Source organism: Heterodontus francisci, chromosome 48 (genome assembly GCF_036365525.1).
Source record: "Heterodontus francisci isolate sHetFra1 chromosome 48, sHetFra1.hap1, whole genome shotgun sequence".
Classification (NCBI taxonomy): domain Eukaryota; kingdom Metazoa; phylum Chordata; class Chondrichthyes; order Heterodontiformes; family Heterodontidae; genus Heterodontus; species Heterodontus francisci.
Window position 1 is genome coordinate 18,661,039 of NC_090418.1, and position 17,462 is coordinate 18,678,500.

General features: G+C 47.2%; 1 protein-coding gene across 2 annotated transcripts in view; it reads left to right on the top strand.

The window, feature by feature from the left end:
- Positions 1 to 17,462, top strand: part of LOC137357510 (cohesin subunit SA-1-like) — an 86,060-nt gene that overhangs the window by 36,655 nt on the left and 31,943 nt on the right. For both annotated transcript variants that reach the window (XM_068023859.1, XM_068023860.1), the window contains exons 19-24: positions 843 to 935; positions 7,393 to 7,482; positions 7,631 to 7,834; positions 8,397 to 8,467; positions 12,371 to 12,458; positions 14,103 to 14,183. In XM_068023859.1, the coding sequence (XP_067879960.1) occupies positions 843 to 935; positions 7,393 to 7,482; positions 7,631 to 7,834; positions 8,397 to 8,467; positions 12,371 to 12,458; positions 14,103 to 14,183 (627 nt within the window). The remainder of the gene's footprint in view (positions 1 to 842; positions 936 to 7,392; positions 7,483 to 7,630; positions 7,835 to 8,396; positions 8,468 to 12,370; positions 12,459 to 14,102; positions 14,184 to 17,462) is intronic.

Below are 17,462 nucleotides of genomic sequence, written 5' to 3' on the forward strand. Positions count from 1 at the left end.
CTAATCTAATCTAATTAGAGCCCTTGGGTGGGGGTGTTGAGCCCTCTGTGGGGTGCGGTTTCTGAGAGACTCTGCCCTTGATGGATAGGGTTTTGTGTGGCGGGGCCCTCAGTGAGGGAAGGCAGGGACCTTGTTGGAGGCAGGCGGTTAAGGAGTTCTTCTTTGCTCTGCCGTTCCTGTGGGTCCTGCAGCACTGTCAGCAGCCTGCTGAGTGTTTTCCTGTTTCACCGCCCACCCCTCCAACCACAGCTGTTTGCTGATGGGGATCTCATCTATCTGTTACTGTGAGAGTGCGCCTCAACTACCTGGCGTCAGCCAGCTCTGACCCATTTTCTTCCCAGACCCCTGCTCCCTTCGCACCCCCACTCCCATACCCCACTGAATCTGGCAAAGCCAGATAAATACCTGCAGCTGTATGCCTGACCATTCTGGGTCTGGGCATCGCATTGAGAAAATTATCCTGCAGTGGCTGGTGGGTGAGGGGTTTGCTTGTCTGCATGAGGTGACCCTGTTTACGGGTTCGGTGAGGGGTCAGTATGGTGTGGATCAGGTGACCCTAGCGGGTCAGGGGTCAGTGCAATGTGGACCGGGTGACCCCGGAGGGTGAGGGGTCAGTGCAGTGTAGATCGGGTGACCCCGGAGGGCGAGGGGTCAGTGCAGTGTGCATCGAGTGACCCCAAAGCGTGAGGGGTCAGTGCAGTGTGCATCGGGTGACCCAGGAGGGTGAGGGGTCAGTGCAGTGTGGATCTGGTGGCCCTGGAGGGTGAGGGGTCAGTGCAGTGTGGATCGGGTGACCCTGCAATCTCTAGCTTGAATGCTCTAATTTTCATGTTGTACAACAGCTGCTGACTGTGAAAGAGAAGAAGCAACAGATGGATGACCGGGTTAAACTGACGGAGCATCTAATTGTCATCATCCCACAGCTCCTGGCCAAGGTAAGGGGTGGGAGAGTGTACAGAGGAGATTTACAAGAATGTTGCAAGGGTTTGAAAGTTTCTTTTTATTCACTCATGGGATGTGGGCGTCACTGGCTAGGCCAGCATTCATTGCCCATCCCTAATTGCCCCTGAGAAGGTGTGCTGCCTTCTTGAACCGCTGCAGTCCATGTGGGGTAGGTATACCCACAGTGCTGTTAGGAAGGGAGTTCCAGGATTTTGACCCAGCGACAGTGGAGGAACAGCGATATAGTTCCGAGTCAGGATGGTGTGTGACTTGGAGGGGAACTTGCAGGTGGTGGTGTTCCCATGCATTTGCTGCCCTTGTCCTTCTAGTTGGTCGAGGTTGCGGGTTTGGAAGGTGCTGTCTAAGGAGCCTTGGTGCGTTGTTGCAGTGCATCTTGTAGATGGTACACACTGCTGCCACTATGCATCGGTGGTGGAGGGAGTGAATGTTTGAGGATTTGGTGCCAATCAAGCGGGCTGCTTTGTCCTGGATGGTGTCGAGCTTCTTGAGTGTTGTTGGAGCTGCACCCATCCAGGCAAGTGGAGAGTATTCAACTACCGAGCCACTCTTGGTGATGGACATTGAAGCCCTCCATCCAGAGTACATTCTGTGCCCTTGCCACCCGCAGTGCTTCCTCCAAGTGGTGTTCAACATGGAGGAGTATTGACTCATCAGCTGAGGGAGGGCGGTGGGTGGTAATCAGCAGGAGGTTTCCTTGCTCATGTTTGACCTGATGCCATGAGACTTCATGGGGTCCGGAGTCGATGTTGAGGACTCCCAGGGCAACTCACTCCCTACTGTATACCACTGTCCCGCTACCTGTGCTGGGTCTGTCCTGCCGGTGGGACAGGATGTACCCGGGGATGGTGATGGCAGTGTCTGGGACTTTGCTTGTAAGGTATGATTCCGTGAGTACGACGATGTCAGACTGTTGTTTGACTAGTCTGTGGGACAGCTCTCCCAACTTTGGCAGAAGCCCCCAGATGTTAGTAAGGAGGACTTTGCAGGGTCGACGGGGCTGGGTTTAGATTTAGAGATACAGCACTGAAACAGGCCCTTCGGCCCACCGAGTTTGTGCCGACCATCAACCACCCATTTATACTAATCCTACACTAATCCCATATTCCTATCACATCCCCACCTGTCCCTATATTTCCCTACCACCTACCTATTCTAGGGGCAATTTATAATGGCCAATTTGCCTATCAACCTGCAAATCTTTGGCATGTGGGAGGAAACCGGAGCACCCGGAGGAAACCCACGCAGACACGGAGAACTTGCAAACTCCACACAGGCAATACCCAGAATTGAACCCGGGTCGCTGAAGCTGTGAGGCAGCGGTGCTAACCACTGTGCCGCTGTTGTCGTTTCGGGTGCCTAGGTGGACAGAGCATTAAGTAAGAAATAATTGGAGCTCGTAACAAAGGCAATGTAATAATCGTGAGGGACTTTAATCCTCTTCATAGATTGGACAAATCGAATTGGTAAAGATAGTCTGGAAGATGTGTTTGTAAAATGCTTTTGCAATACTTTCCTGGAACAATATGTTGTGGAATAAGCTGCGGATAGAGCTATTTTTGATCTAGTAATGTGCAATAAGGCAAGTATAATTAATAATCTCCTGGAAAGCCAGTCTCGGGGGGGGGGGGGGGGGGGGTGGGGGAGGGAAGTGATTATAATGTAATTGAATTCATATTAAGCTTAAAAGCAACATACCAGTCCCAAACAAGAATCTTAAACTTAAAGCCAATTACATAGGTATGAAAGGAGAACTGCCCTGGGCTGACATTCAAAATGTTTAACAAAATGCATTCCATTAAAAGATAACCATCCGTGGCTTACTAGGGAAGTTCAGGATAGTTTTAGATTTAAAGGGGTGCTAAATGGGATAGATTTCGAACAGATCTAGCAATGCAAAACTGGGCATCCATGAGGTGCTGTGGGCCATCAGCAGAATTGTACTCAACCACAATCTGTAACCTCATGGCCCGCCATATCCCCCACTCTACCATTACCATCAAGCCAGGAGACCAACCCTGCTTCAATGAAGAGTGCAGGAGGGCATGCGAGGAGCAGCACCAGGCATACCTCAAAATGAGGTGTCAACCTGGTGAAGCTACAACACAGGACTATCTGCGTGCCAAACTGCGTAAGCAGCATGCGATAGACAGAGCTAAGCGATCCCATAACCAACGGATCAGATCTAAGCTCTGCAGTCCTGCCACATCCAGCCGTGAATGGTGGTGGACAATTAAACAACTAACTGGAGGAGGTGGCTCCACAAATATCCCCATCCTCAATGATGGGGGAGCCCAGCACATCAGTGTGAAAGATAAGGCTGAAGCATTTGCAACAATCTTCAGCCAGAAGTGCCGAGTTGATGATCCATCTCGGCCTCCTCCTGAAGTCCCCAGCATCACACATGCCAGACTTCAGCCAATTTGATTCACTCCGCGTGATATCAAGAAACGACTGAAGGCACTGGATACTGCAAAAGCTACGGGCCCTGACAATATTCCGGCAATAGTACTGAAGTCCTGTGCTCCAGAACTTGCCGCACCCCTAGTAGCTGTACTAGAACAGCTTGGCAACACTGGCATCTACCCTGCAATGTGGAAAATTGCCCAGGTATGTTGAGTACACAAAAAACAGGACAAGTCCAACCCGGCCAATTACCACCCCAACAGCCTACTCTCAATCATCAGTAACGTGATGGAAGGTGTCATCAACAGTGCCATCAAGCAGCACTTACTTAGCAATAGCCTGCACAGTGACGCTCAGTTTGGGTTCTGACGGGGCCACTCAGCACCTGACCTCATCACAGCCTTGGTTCAAACATGGACAAAAGAGCTGAACTCAAGAAGTGAGGTGAGAGTGACTGCACTTGACATCAAGGCAGCAGTTGACCGAGTATGGTATCAAGGAGCCCTAGCAAAACTGGATTCAATGGGAATCGAGGAAAACCCTCCGCTGGCTGGAGTCATACCGAGCACAAAGGAAGATGGTTGTGGTTGTTGGAGGTCAATCATCTGAGCTCCAGGACATCACTGCAGGAGTTCCTCAGGGTAGTGTCCTCGGCCCAACCATCTTCAGCTGCTTCATCAATGACCTTTCTTCACTCATAAGGTCAGAAGGGGGATGTTCGCTGATTGCACAATGTTCACCATTTGTGACTCCTCAGATACTGAAGCAGTCCGTGTCGAAATGCAGCAAGACCTGGACAATATCCAGGCTTGGACTGATAAGTGGCAAGTAACATTCATGCCACACAAGTGCCAGGCAATGACCATCTCCAACAAGCGAGAATCTAACCATCTCCCCTTGACTTTCAGCTGCATTACCATCGCTGAATCCCCCACTATCAACATCCTAGGGGCTACCATTGACCAGAAACTGAACTGGAGTAGCTGTATAAATACCGTGGCTACAAGAGCAGGTCAGAGGCTAGGAATCCTGAGGCGAGTAACTCACCACCTGACTCCCCAAAGCCTTTCCACCATCGACAAGGTACAAGTCAGGAGTGTGATGGAATACTCTCCACTTGCCTGGATGGGTGCAGCTCCAACAACACTCAAGAAGCTTGATACCATCCAGGACAAAGCAGCCCGCTTGATTGGCACCCCATCCACAAAGATTCACTCCCTCCACCACCGATGCACAGTGGCAGCAGTGTGTACCATCTACAAGATGCACTGCAGCAATGCACCAAGGCTCCTTAGACAGCACCTTCCAAACGCATGACCTCTACCAACGAGAAGGACAAGGGCAGCAAATACATGGGAACACCACCACCTGCAGGTTCCCCTCCAAGTCACACACCATCCTGACTTGGAACTATATCGCCATTCCTTCACTGTTGCTGGGTCAAAATCCTGGAACTCCCTTTCTAACAGCACTGTGGGTGTGCCTACCCCAAATGGACTGCAGCGGTTCAAGAAGGCAGCTCACCACCACCTTCTCAAGGGCAATTAGGGATGGGCAATAAATGCTGGCCTGGCCAGCGATGCCCACATCCCATGAATGAATAAAGTAAATTTAGATTTAAAGAAGAGGCTTAGAATGTTGCAAAGAATAGAAGTAAGCTTGAGGTGTGGGAGCATTTTAGAAACCAACAGGTGACAAAATAGTTGATAAAAAGGGAAATAATGGACCACGAGAGTAGACAAGACTACAAAAAACGATTGTAGGAACTTTTACAAATATATAAAAAGGAGAGTTGCTAAAGTAAACATTGGTCCCTTCGAGGCAGAGACAGGAGAAATTATCGTGGGGAATATGGAAATGGCAGAAACGTTAAACAAATATTTGGTGTCTCTGTCTTCACAGAAGATCCAAATTACATACCAGAAATAGAGGGTAACCTAGGAGCTAATAAGAGTGAGGACCTTCAGAACAGAGAAGAAGAATTGGAGAAACTTGGATGCCTAAAAACCGACGAATCCCCAGGACCCGATGGCCTACGTCGTAGGGCTCTAAAAGGGGTAGCTGCAGAGATAGTGGATGCGCTGATTATAATTTTCCAAGCTTCCCTAGATTCTAGAACAGTCGCAGCTGTTTGGAAGTTAGCAAATATAACATGGCTATTTAAGCAAGGAGAGAGAGAGAAAACTGGGAACTACAGGCCAGTTAGCCTGACATCAGTTATTGGAAAAATTCTGGAATCTAATTTTAACAAAGTCTTAACAATGCACTTAGAAAATCATAGTATTATCAGGCAAAGTCAACATGGTTTACAGCAGCAATATCGTGTTGTACAAGTTTGAGATTTTTGAGGGTGTAACCAGTAGGGCAGATAAAGGGGAACTGGTTGATGTAGTAAACTTGGATTTCCAAAAGGCTTTCAATAAGGTGTCACATGAAAGGTTAATATACAAGGTAAGGGCTGAGGGAGTTGGGGGTGATATGTTAGTATGGACAGAGGATTGGTTATCAGATAGGAAGCAGAGAGTAGGAATAAACTGAGCATTTTCAAGTTGGCAGGCTGTGACAAATGGAGTGCCGCAAGTGGCGCAGTGGTTAGCACCGCAGCCTCACAGCTCCAGGGACCCGGGTTCAATTCTGGGTACTGCCTGTGCGGAGTTTGCAAGTTCTCCCTGTGTCTGCGTGGGTTTTCGCCGGGTGCTCCGGTTTCCTCCCACCGCCAAAGACTTGCAGGTGATAGGTAAATTGGCCATTGTAAATTGCCCCTAGTGTCGGTAGGTGGTAGGGAATATGGGATTAATGTCGGGTTAGTATAAATGGGTGGTTCTTGGTCGGCACAGACTCGGTGGGCTGAAGGGCCTGTTACAGTACTGTATCTCTAAATAAATAAAAATAAATAAATAAATAAAAAGGATCAGTGCTGGTGCCTCAGCTATTTACAATCTATATCAATGAGTGAGATGCCGAGAATGAGAGTAATGTATCTAGGTTTGCTGACAATACAAAGTTAGGTTAGAATATAAGCTGTGAGGAGGGCACCGAGGCTGCAAAGAGATATAGACACTGTAAGTGAGTGGGCAACAAGGTGGCAGGTGCAGTATAATGTGGGGAAGTGAGGATATTCAGTTTGATAGTAAAAGCAGCAAATTTTTTAAAGGTGTGAACTTCTAAACGTTGATGTTGATAGACTTGGGTGTACTTGTACAAGGAGCACAAAATTAACATGTAGGTACAGCAAGGAATGTGGCATGTTGGCCTTTATTGCAAGGGGAGTGGAATACAAGAATAAGAAAGTTTTGTTACAATTGTTGGGGCTTTCGTGAGACTGGAGTGTTGGATGCAGTTTTGTTCTCTGCTACAAGGAGGGATATACTCGCCTTGGATGCGATACAGCGAAGGTTCACCAGCTTGGTTCCTGAGGTGAGAGGGTTGTCCAATGATGAAAGCCTGAGTAAATTGGACCTGTACTCTCTGGGGTTTAGAAGAATGAGATGATCTCATTGAAACATACAAATTCTGAAGGGGCTTGACAGGGTAGAGGTTGTTTCCCCTGGCTGGGGAATCTGGAACACGGGGGCCCAGTCTCGGGATCAGGTCTTGATTATTTAGGACTGTGATGAGGAGAAATGTCTTCACTCAAAGGGTTGTGAATCTTTGGTACTTTCTACCTCCAGAGGGTAGAATGCTCCATCGTTGAATATATTTTAGACTGCGATGGATAGATTTTTGATTTCTCAGGGAATTGATGGATATGGGGAGTGGGCGGGCCATTGGAGTTGAGGAGGAAGATCAGCCATGATCATGTTGAATGATGGAGCAGGGTCAGGGGGCTGAATGGTCTATTCCTGCTCCTATTTCTTATGTTCTTATGTAAGTGGAGGGGACAGGGACATCCCACAGCTCCGAGTTATGGTGAAGCTGTTGAGGTGGGTGGAGGGTGTTTAACAAAGGGTGGCCTTTTACTGAAGGACTGTTTACTGAGGGGGAGGAGAGTTTACCAATGCATGATCCTTAATTTTTTTTTTTCAGTATTCTGCGGATGCTGAGAAAGTTGCAAATCTGTTGAAGATCCCAAGTTTCTTCGATCTGGACATTTATTGCAGCAGACGACTGGAGAAGGTAAGACTGGGTGTGGGAGGGGATGGGTGCTGTGATAGCGCTCTTGCTTATCCCTACGTTGCCCCTTTTTACCCCCACACCCGCCCCAAGCCTGCCATCAGCACCCTCTCCATGTACCTGCTAACTCTCTCTCCCTTCCCATTGCCAGTATCTGGACCTTCTGCTGAAGCAGATCCGGGACATTGTTGAGAAGCACACCGAGATGGACGTTTTGGAGGCCTGTAGTCGGGCATACTACACCTTGTGTAACGAGGACTACACCATCCATAACCGTGTGGACATTGCTCGCAGCCAGATTGTCGACACCCTGGTCGCGGTATTCACTCATTCCGTTGAGGAGCTGCTGCATGAGGTGAGTCGACCATGGCTTCACTACTATCTGGAGGGAGTATGCGAATGAGCAGCGAGTGACTGGGATTACTGTCAGCACGAGGCTTTTTCTTAGTCTTTCGTGGGATGTGAGTGTTGCTGTCAAGGCAGCAAATGGCTGGCTCCCAGTCTGACAACACCTCAATTTTTCAAATCTCTCCATGGCAATTTCCTCCAACTTAACAACCCTCCCAGATCTCTGCACTACTCTAATATTGGCCTCTTGAGCATCCTCTACTTTAATTTTCAGCTGCTGAGGTCCTAAACTTTGGAATTTCTTCACGAAGCCTCTCCTCCTTTCTCTCCTTTTCTGTCAGTCCTTAAGCACTATTTCTTTGAACAAGGCTTTGGCCACCTTATCTTGCTTGGTGTCAAATTCTGCCTGATAGCCGTCCTGTGAATCGCCTTGGGACGTTTTCCTACGTTAAGGCACTATATAAATGCAAGTTATTGAGAGTGAGCTGAGAAGGTTGGGGGGTGGGGAGGGGGCATGAAGGACAGTGTGTTCAGATGGATGTGACTGATGCTGCTATTTGTGGTTCCAGGTGGGAGAGACTGATGAGGATAATTTGTACACGGTGGCGACGTCACTGAAGAGAATCACTGCCCTCTACAAGTAAGTGAGGCATTTTGTTTGAGAATGCTCGAGGCAGCCCGGACCCCCGGGTATAGCCAGGCAACCTGTCTGAACCACACCACTGGCCCTCTTTATTCCCCCCCCCACCCTGCCACCATTCCCCAGTAATAAACAGGCAGTGTGGCTATGAGCCTGGAGTCAGCATGGTTACCACAGGTATCTAGGTATCTTTATTGGCATTATAATGCAGTAGCCATTACAGGGACCTGGCTACTGGGCTTAACATTCCAAGCTGGAAGGTTTTTCAGAAGGGCAGGGAAATGGGGAGAGCAGTTGAAGGAATATAAATTCGATCAGGGGAGCAAGCAGCGGAAACACTGGGTAGAATTGAGAACCAACGAAGGATGCAAGGCTTTGCTGGGAGTTGTCTACAGACCTCCTGATGCTGATGCAGTCACAGCCTCTATAAATACGGAGATCAGAAAAGTGTGTAGCGAATGCAAAGGAGATGTTGATTTTCATATGTATTCTGAGATGCAAAACAGCTCAACTGGTAAAGGCAATGAATTCCGAGTGCATCCAGGCTGGTTTGCTGAAACAATAGCATTGCATTTCTGCACAATTCCTCCCCAGATATCAGTGGGGTCCGGACAGAATGGAATGCCGTGGCGGAAAAGATAACCGCATTTTAAGCGTGAGTCATTGAAGTTTAGAAGGATGAGAGGTGATCTTATTGAAACATACAAGATCCTGAGGGTCTTGCCTGGGTGGAATTTGAACAGGTTTTCTCTTGTGGGAGAGACTAAAGCTAGGGGGGGGGCACAGTTTAAAAATAAGGGCTCTCCCATTTAAGACCGAGATGAGGAGAATTTTTTTTCTGAGGATCGTGAGTCTGTGGAACCTGCTTCCCCAGAGAGCGGAGGCAGTGTCATTGTTTTTAAGGCACAGCTAGACAGATTCTTGACAAACAAGGGAGTCAAAAGGGTATCGGGGGGAGGCTGGAAAGTGAGTTGAGTTCACAAAACATATCTTACAGAATGGCGGAGCAGGCTCAAGGGGCAGAAAAGCCTACTCCTGGTTCGTGTGAGTTGCACTTATAACCACTTCGTGCTGGAGAACCCGTGGTCTTTTATGCTGTTTGCCTAAAAAGCTGGCCACGTTCCCATGTCCGCACGGCACTTTTTCACCCATTGTACCATTCAGGTGTGTTCACCCAGATACTTGGGTGCAGGATAATGACCTGACCTGCAGTGACCAGCAGTCAATTGAAGCCTGACACTCTTGTGCTTCTATTGATGTTGTTGCAGTTTTACTTTAAATTCAGCAACTTGCCAAGGCTCCTTCGACACCTTCCAAATCTTTGACCTCGACCACCTAGAAGGACAAGGGCAGCAGACGCATGGGAACACCACTTGCAACTTCCCATCCAAACCACATACCATCCTGACTTGCAACTGTATCGCTGTTCCTTCACTCTTGTTGGGTCAAAATCTTGGAACTCCCTTCCTAACAGTGCTGTGCGCGTACCTACCCCACATGGATTGAAATGGTTCAAGAAGGCAGCTCACCACCACCTCCTCAAGGGCAGTTAGGGATGGACAATAAATGCTGGCCTGGCTACTGATGTGAACATCCCAAGACCCCTTTTTTTTTAAAGTTTAAATTTGGTCAATTCCAGGAGAACGGGATACATCTGCGTGGTTTGAATTGACTGCTTTGATCTGCTCTTGGTACATACAGTCCTTGCCAAGAGTCCATTAAAGCCAATTAAAAAGTAAGAGCCAAAACATTAAATCAGTCAATTGAAGAATAGCTCATCCCCTGCCAGTCCCACTCCTCTGTGACACTGAAGAATGCCTTGTTCAGTCACCAATCAGTTATGATTGGCTACGCTGCTCGATTGCACTGGTTCATAGGGGAATTTACAATCTGGTTATGCTTATGAGTTTGTGCAGAAACTTGAGCATGATGTCATCTTGGCAAAACGGGCACAGTGTCTGACCTAAAATAAAAGCAAAATACTGCAGATGCTGGAATGCTGGCAACACTCAGCAGGTCTGACAGCATCTGTGGAGAGAGAAGCAAAGTTAACGTTTTAGAACTGGTTCTGATGAAGGGTCACTGAACTGAAACCTCTCCCGAATCCTCCACTGTCTATAAATTGTCGGACTATTTGTCCGACATCTAGTACTAGATGAGTCGAAATTTGCTCCAATTAAATATTGGGAAGACTGAAACCATTGTCTTTGGTCCGTGCTCCAAACTCTGTTCCCCAGCTACTGACTCCACCCCCTGCCGGAGGCTGAACCAAACTCTTTGCAGCCTTGGTGTTATATTTGACCCTGGGATGAGCTACTAACCATCATATTCATGCCATCGCTAAGATTGCCTATTTCCACTTCTGTAACATTGCCCAACTCTGCCCCTACCTCAGCTCATCTTCTACTGAAGCCCTCATCCGGCCACTGCTGTTTGTCATTTTTATAAATGACCTGGAAGAGGGTGTAGAAGGGTGGGTTAGTAAATTTGCGGATGACACTAAGGTCGGTGGAGTTGTGGATAGTGCCGAAGGATGTTGTCGGGTACAGAGGAACATAGATAGGCTGCAGAGCTGGGCTGAGAGATGGCAAATGGAGTTTAATGTGGAAAAGTGTGAGGTGATTCACTTTGGAAGGAGTAACAGGAATGCAGAGTACTGGGCTAATGGGAAGATTCTTGGTAGTGTAGATGAACAGAGAGATCTTGGTGTCCAGGTACATAAATCCCTGAAGCTTGCTACCCAGGTTAATAGGGCTGTTAAGAAGGCATATGGTGTGGTGGCTTTTATTAGTAGGGGGATCGAGTTTCGGAGCCACGAGGTCATGCTGCAGCTGTACAGAACTCTGGTGAGACCGCACCTGGAGTATTGCGTGCAGTTCTGGTCACCGCATTATAGGAAGGATGTGGAAGCTTTGGAAAGGGTGCAGAGGAGATTTACTAGGATGTTGCCTGGTATGGAGGGAAGGTCTTGCGAGGAAAGGCTGAGGGACTTGAGGTTGTTTTCGTTGGAGAGAAGGAGGAGGAGAGGTGACTTAATAGAGACATATAAGATAATCAGAGGGTTAGATAGGGTGGATAGTGAGAGTCTTTTTCCTCAGATGGTGATGGCAAACACGAGGGGACATAGCTTTAAGTTGAGGGGTGATAGATATAGGACAGATGTGAGAGGTAGTTTCTTTACTCAGAGAGTAGTAGGGGCGTGGAACGCCCTGCCTGCAGCAGTAGTAGACTCGCCAACTTTAAGGGCATTTAAGTGGTCATTGGATAGACATATGGATGAAAATGGAGCAGTGTAGGTCAGATGGTTTCACATGTCGGCGCAACATCGAGGGCCGAAGGGCCTGTACTGCGCTGTAATGTTCTAATTCTAATTCATTACTACATCGAGACCTGACTATTCCAACGCACTCCTGCCAGCCTCTCACATCCTACTCTTTGTGAACTTGAGGCCATCCAAAACTGTGTTGCTTGTTTCCTAACACAGACCATCACCCCTGTCCTTTCTGAACTACATTGGCTCACAGTTAAGCAACGCTGAGATTTTAAAAAATTCTCATACTTGTTTTCGAATCCCTTATGCCCTCGTCACTCCCTATCTCTGTAACTTCCTACAGCTCCACAACCTCTGAAATATCTGCCTTCATCTAATTATGGCCTCCTGAGCATCCCTGATTTGAACTGCTCCATCATTTGGTGTCCTTGCCTTCAGCTGCCTCGGCCCCAAGTTCTGGAATTTCCTTCCTAAACACCTCCACACCCCAAACTATTTTACCAAGCTTTTGGTCATCCGCCTCTAATATCTCCTTATGTGGCTGGGTGTCGAATTTTGCTTTTCAATGCTTCTGTGAAACCCCTTGGAACGTTTCATTACGTTAACGGCCTGACATTCTGATCTGTCTTCAGTGCCCATGACCTTACCAGATGGGAGCTGTTTGACAACTGCTGCAGTGTCCTGCATCGAGGGACTGAGACAGGGGAGATACCGGAACAGGTAAAGTAATACACCTGTATGCCAAGTAGCTTCTGGTTTAACACGGCATGAGATGCCATACAACGCTGTCCCAAGGCATAGATCAGGCAAGAGACAGCCAAAACTTGAAACTGACCAGAGAGAAAGTTGCTCAATCAGTGATTTTGGGTTTCCTTGATCAATGGGCTGTCTGTCTGTTCATCAGTTATAAATTTCAAGTGTGGGCCCAGCAGGTACGTCAAGGACTCTAAACATACAAGGCTACGGGGATCGGTGGAGGAGTGGTACTGACTGAGTGGAGAGCTGGTATGGGCCCGATGGGCCGACTGGCCTCCCTCTGTGCCATTAATGACTGTATGACCCTGCACCTTTGTACAGGTTTGTTCGACAAGGGGACCCAGTTATGCCAAATGGTTAAATATTTAAGGCCACTCTTAGACTGAACCAGAGTCTTGGGACGTCACAAAGTGCTTTACAGCCAATAAAGCATTTTTAAAGTGGAGCCACTGTTGTAATGTAGGAAGCAAGCAGCCAATTTGTGCATAGCAAGATCCCACAAACGGGAATGAGATAATTACCTCATAATCTAATTTAGGTGTTGATTAACGGATGAATATTAGTTGAGAGATTGGACAGAACTTTTCAGCTCTTCTTTGAAATCGTACCATGGCATCTTTTACATCCACTGGATAGGGCAGACTAGGCTTTGACTCAATTTCTCACCTGAAAGTTGGCCCCTCTGCCGCAGCAGCGCTTCCCCTGGTACTGGCCCTCCGCAGCTGCAGCGCCCTCTCCGTACTGCTCTGGGCTGTCAGCCTGGACCATGGCCTCAAGTCCCTGGAGTGGGACTTGAATCCATCACCTTCTGACTCCGAGGCGTGAGTGCTACCCGGTGAGAAATGACTGACATGTTACGGGTGGCCCTCGTCGCCCCAGATTTGAGCCTTGCCCTTTTATATTGAAAAGTTTGGGGATGTGAAGTCACAGCCGCCTTCTCTGCCTCACTAGACGGGGCCGCCTTTCATGCACTCATTTGGCAGAATTGGAGCAGGTTTTGGAGGAGATTGCTGCATGTGGTTTTCAGCTGAGACCTGGTGCCCCACAGCAACACTTGCAAAATAATCTGCAAGCCACCATCAGGAATTGGACAGACTGATTCATAGGAACATAAGAAATAGCAGGAGTCGGCCACATGGCCCCTTGACCCTGCTTCGCCATGCAATAAGATCCTGACTGACCATCTACCTCAATTCCATTTTCCCATCCTTTCCCCATATCCTTTGATTCCCTTAGAGTCCAAAGATCTATTGATCTCAGTCATGAATATACTTAAAGACTGAGCATGCACAGCCGTCTGGTGTAGAGAACTGCAAAGATTCGCAACCCTCAGTGAAGAAACCTCTCTTCGTCTCAGCCATAAATGGCCAACCCCTTATCCTGAGACTATGCCCGTTTGTTCTAGACTCTCCAGGGGAAATGGCCTCCCAGCATTTACCCTCTCAAGGCCTCCCAGAATCCTGTCTGCTTCAATGAGATCACCCCTCATTCTTCTAAACTCGAGTGTGTTTAGGCCCAATTTAATCACTCGGTACGGACAGCTGAGTCAGTCTGAAACTTGTTAAAATATTGCTCATTCTAAATTTCCCTCTCTTTTTTTCCCCCTAGATCATTATTCAAGCTCTGCTCTGCGCTCACTTTCATATCCTCTGGAGGCTGGCCGTCATAGCAGAGTATCCAGCAACCAAGGTAATAATGGCAGCCCTTGTGTGCTTGACTTCCACAGCTGGCTGCAAGAGCCCATGCCAATTAAGAGGATGCCGACTTAATCAGCTTATAGTGGGTCATGGCACAGAACAGTTCATGAATGGTTTATTGGTGGGCAGTTTGCAATCTTGTGCCAATAGGGCTGTTGGGTGGCTTATGATGAACGCATGGGCAGAGTAGCTGGAGATGCGCACATTTTACCTGTGCTGTACCTGTCCTGGGAGCATTTGATGGGGCAGTGTTGAGGGAGCTTTACTCTATCTAACCTGTGCTGTACCTGCCCTGAGAGTGTTGGATTCTTTGTTGGGAAGCCGGAGACCGACGGACCTAGAGAGAGCGCACAGCGGCAGAAAGTAATAAAGTCTGAATCAGGTCTAATGTACATGTATGTGAATGCATGGAGTGTGGTTTATAAGACTGGTGAGGCACAGATGCAGATTTTCTTGGGGTTCCTTGTGGAAATATGATGTGGCTATAACAGAGACCTGGCTCAAAGAAGGGCAGGACTGGGTGTCATATATTCCTGAATACAAGGTGTTCAGGAAAGATAGGAGAGGGAAAAAAGGGGGGAGGGGTGGCGGTATTGATTAAGGAGAGCATTGCAGTGCTGGAGAAAAAGGATGTCCCAGAGGGGTCGAGGACAGAATCAATTTGGCCAGAGCTAAGGAACAAAAAAAGTGTGGTTACATTGCTCGGTGTTGTCTATATGCCACCAGCTAGTGGGAAGGACATGGAGGAACAAACATGCAACGCAATTACAGAGAGGTGCAAAAATTATAGGGTAGTTTTAATGGGGGACTTCAATTATCCAAACATAGACTGGGATAATAGTAGTGTAAAGGGCAGTGAAAGGCAAGAGTTCCTAGAATGTGTTCAGGAAAATTTTCTCCAAAAGTATGTTGCTAGTCCAATGAGAAAGGAGGCACTGCTAGACCTGGTTCTTGGGAATGTGGTGGGCCAATTGGATCAAGTATCAGGAGAGCATTTAGGGGATAGTGATCATTGTATCAAGGTTTAGGCTGACTATGGAAAAGGACAAGATGCAATCCACGGTAAGAATAATTAACTGGGGGAAAGCCAACTTCAATGGGGTAAGAATGGAGCTGGGTGAATAAATTGGAGTCAAAAGCTGGCAGGAAAACCGGTAGATGAACAATGGACTACCCTTTTTGAACAATAACTTTTGCAGACCTCCAATCCTTTGGCACCTTCCCCGTATCCAGTGAGGATTTGAAGATGATCCTCAACACATCTGCTATTTCCTCCCTGGCTTTCTTTAACAACCTGGGATGCAATCCATCCGGCCCTGGTGATTTATCCACTTTCAAGGATGTCAGACCCTCTAGTACTTCCTCTCTCATTATGCTTATCATATCTATTTCACACTCCTCCTCTTTTACTACAATGTCTGTATCATTCCTCTCCTTTGTGAAGACAGAGCCAAAAACTCAGTCAGAACCCTGCCCACATCATCTGCATCTACGTGTAAGTTCCCTTGTAAAACTTATCTCTGATGAGCCCTACCCTTTCCTTAGTTATGCCCTTGCTCTTAATGTACTGATAAAACATCTTTGGGTTATCCTTGATTTTACCTGCCAATATTTTTTTCATGTCCTCTTTGCTTTTCTGATTTCAATTTTTACTTTACCCCTGCACTTTCTATACTCCTCTCGGCTTTCTAAAATATTAAGTTTTTTGTGATCGTCATCAGCTTTCTTTCTCTGCTTCAACGTACCCTGTCAGCCTGTAGATAACCAAGGGGCTCTAGATTTGGCCGTACCACCCTTTATCTTTGTGGGGACATGCCTACACTGTGCTGTAGAATCTCGCTTTTGAGCGCCTCCCACTGGTTTCCCACTGATTTTCCTTACAGTAGCTGTATCCAGTCCACATTCACCAGATCACCCCTCAGTTTCATAAAATTTGTCTTCCCCCAATTTAGAATTTCAACTCCTGTTTTATCTTTGTCCTTTTCCATGTTTATGCTAAATCTTTCTTAATTATGATCGCTATCTCCAAAATGGTCACCCACAAATTATGAGGGGCATTGATAGGTTAGATAGGAAGAAACTTTTTCCCTTAGCGGAGGGGTCAATAACTAGGGGGAATAGATTTAAGATAAGGAGCAGGAGGTTCAGAGGGGATTTGAGGAAAAAATTTTCACCCAGAGGGTGGTTGGAATCTGGAACACACTGCCTGAAGGGGTGGTAGAGGCAGGAACCCTCACAACATTTAAGAAGTATTTAGATGAGCACTTGAAACGTCATAGCATACAAGGCTACAGGCCAAGTTCTGGAAAATGAGATTAGAATAGTTAGGTGCTTGATGGCCGGCACGGACACGATGGGCTGAAGAGCCTGTTTCTGTGCTGTATAACTCCATGACTATGACTCTGACTGCTACTTCATCTACTTGCCCAGCTTCATTACTGAAGACTAAATCTGGAATTGCGCCCCCTCTCGTTAGGCTTGTTGTGTGCTGGCTCAAAAAGTTCTCTTGAATGCAGTTCAAGAATTTTGTGCCCTCTGTGCCCTTCACACTGTTGGTTTCCCAGTTGATATTAGGGTAGTTGAAATATTATTGCCCTGTAGGTTTTACACTGAGAAATTTGCCTACATATTTCTTCCTCTATCTCCCTCTTAATATTTGGGGGTCTATCGTACACTCCTAGTAGTGTGCCTGCCCCTTTTTTATTTGATCTCCACCCATATGGCCTCATTTGAGATTCATTTAGCATATCATTCCTCCTCACAGCTGTTATTGATTCCTTAACCAATGATGCTACACCCCCTCCTTTTTTATCCCCCTCTCTCACACACCTGAAAACTCTATATCTAGGGATGTTGAGCTGCCATTCCTGCCCCACTTTAAGCCAAGTTATGACAGATGCCATGTGGAAACTACTATTGAGAACCAAGCTGAATATAGAAGGTCCAGAGGGGAAGTGAAGAAGCAAATAAGAGAAGCAAAGAGAGAGCATGAGAAGAGACTGGCAGCTAGTATTAAAGGAAATACTAAAGATTTCTATAGGCATATAAAGAGTAAAAGGAGGAGTGGGGCTGATTAGGGACCAGAAAAGGGATTTACACATGGAGGCAGAGGGCATAGCTGACATATTAAATGAATACTTTGCATCTATCTTTGCCTGGGTTGCTGCATCTTCCTTGGTAATATTGAAAGAGGAGGTAAGTCAGACACTAGAGGGGTTTAAAATTGATAGAGGAAATATTAGATAGGCTGACTGAACTTAAAGTGGATAAA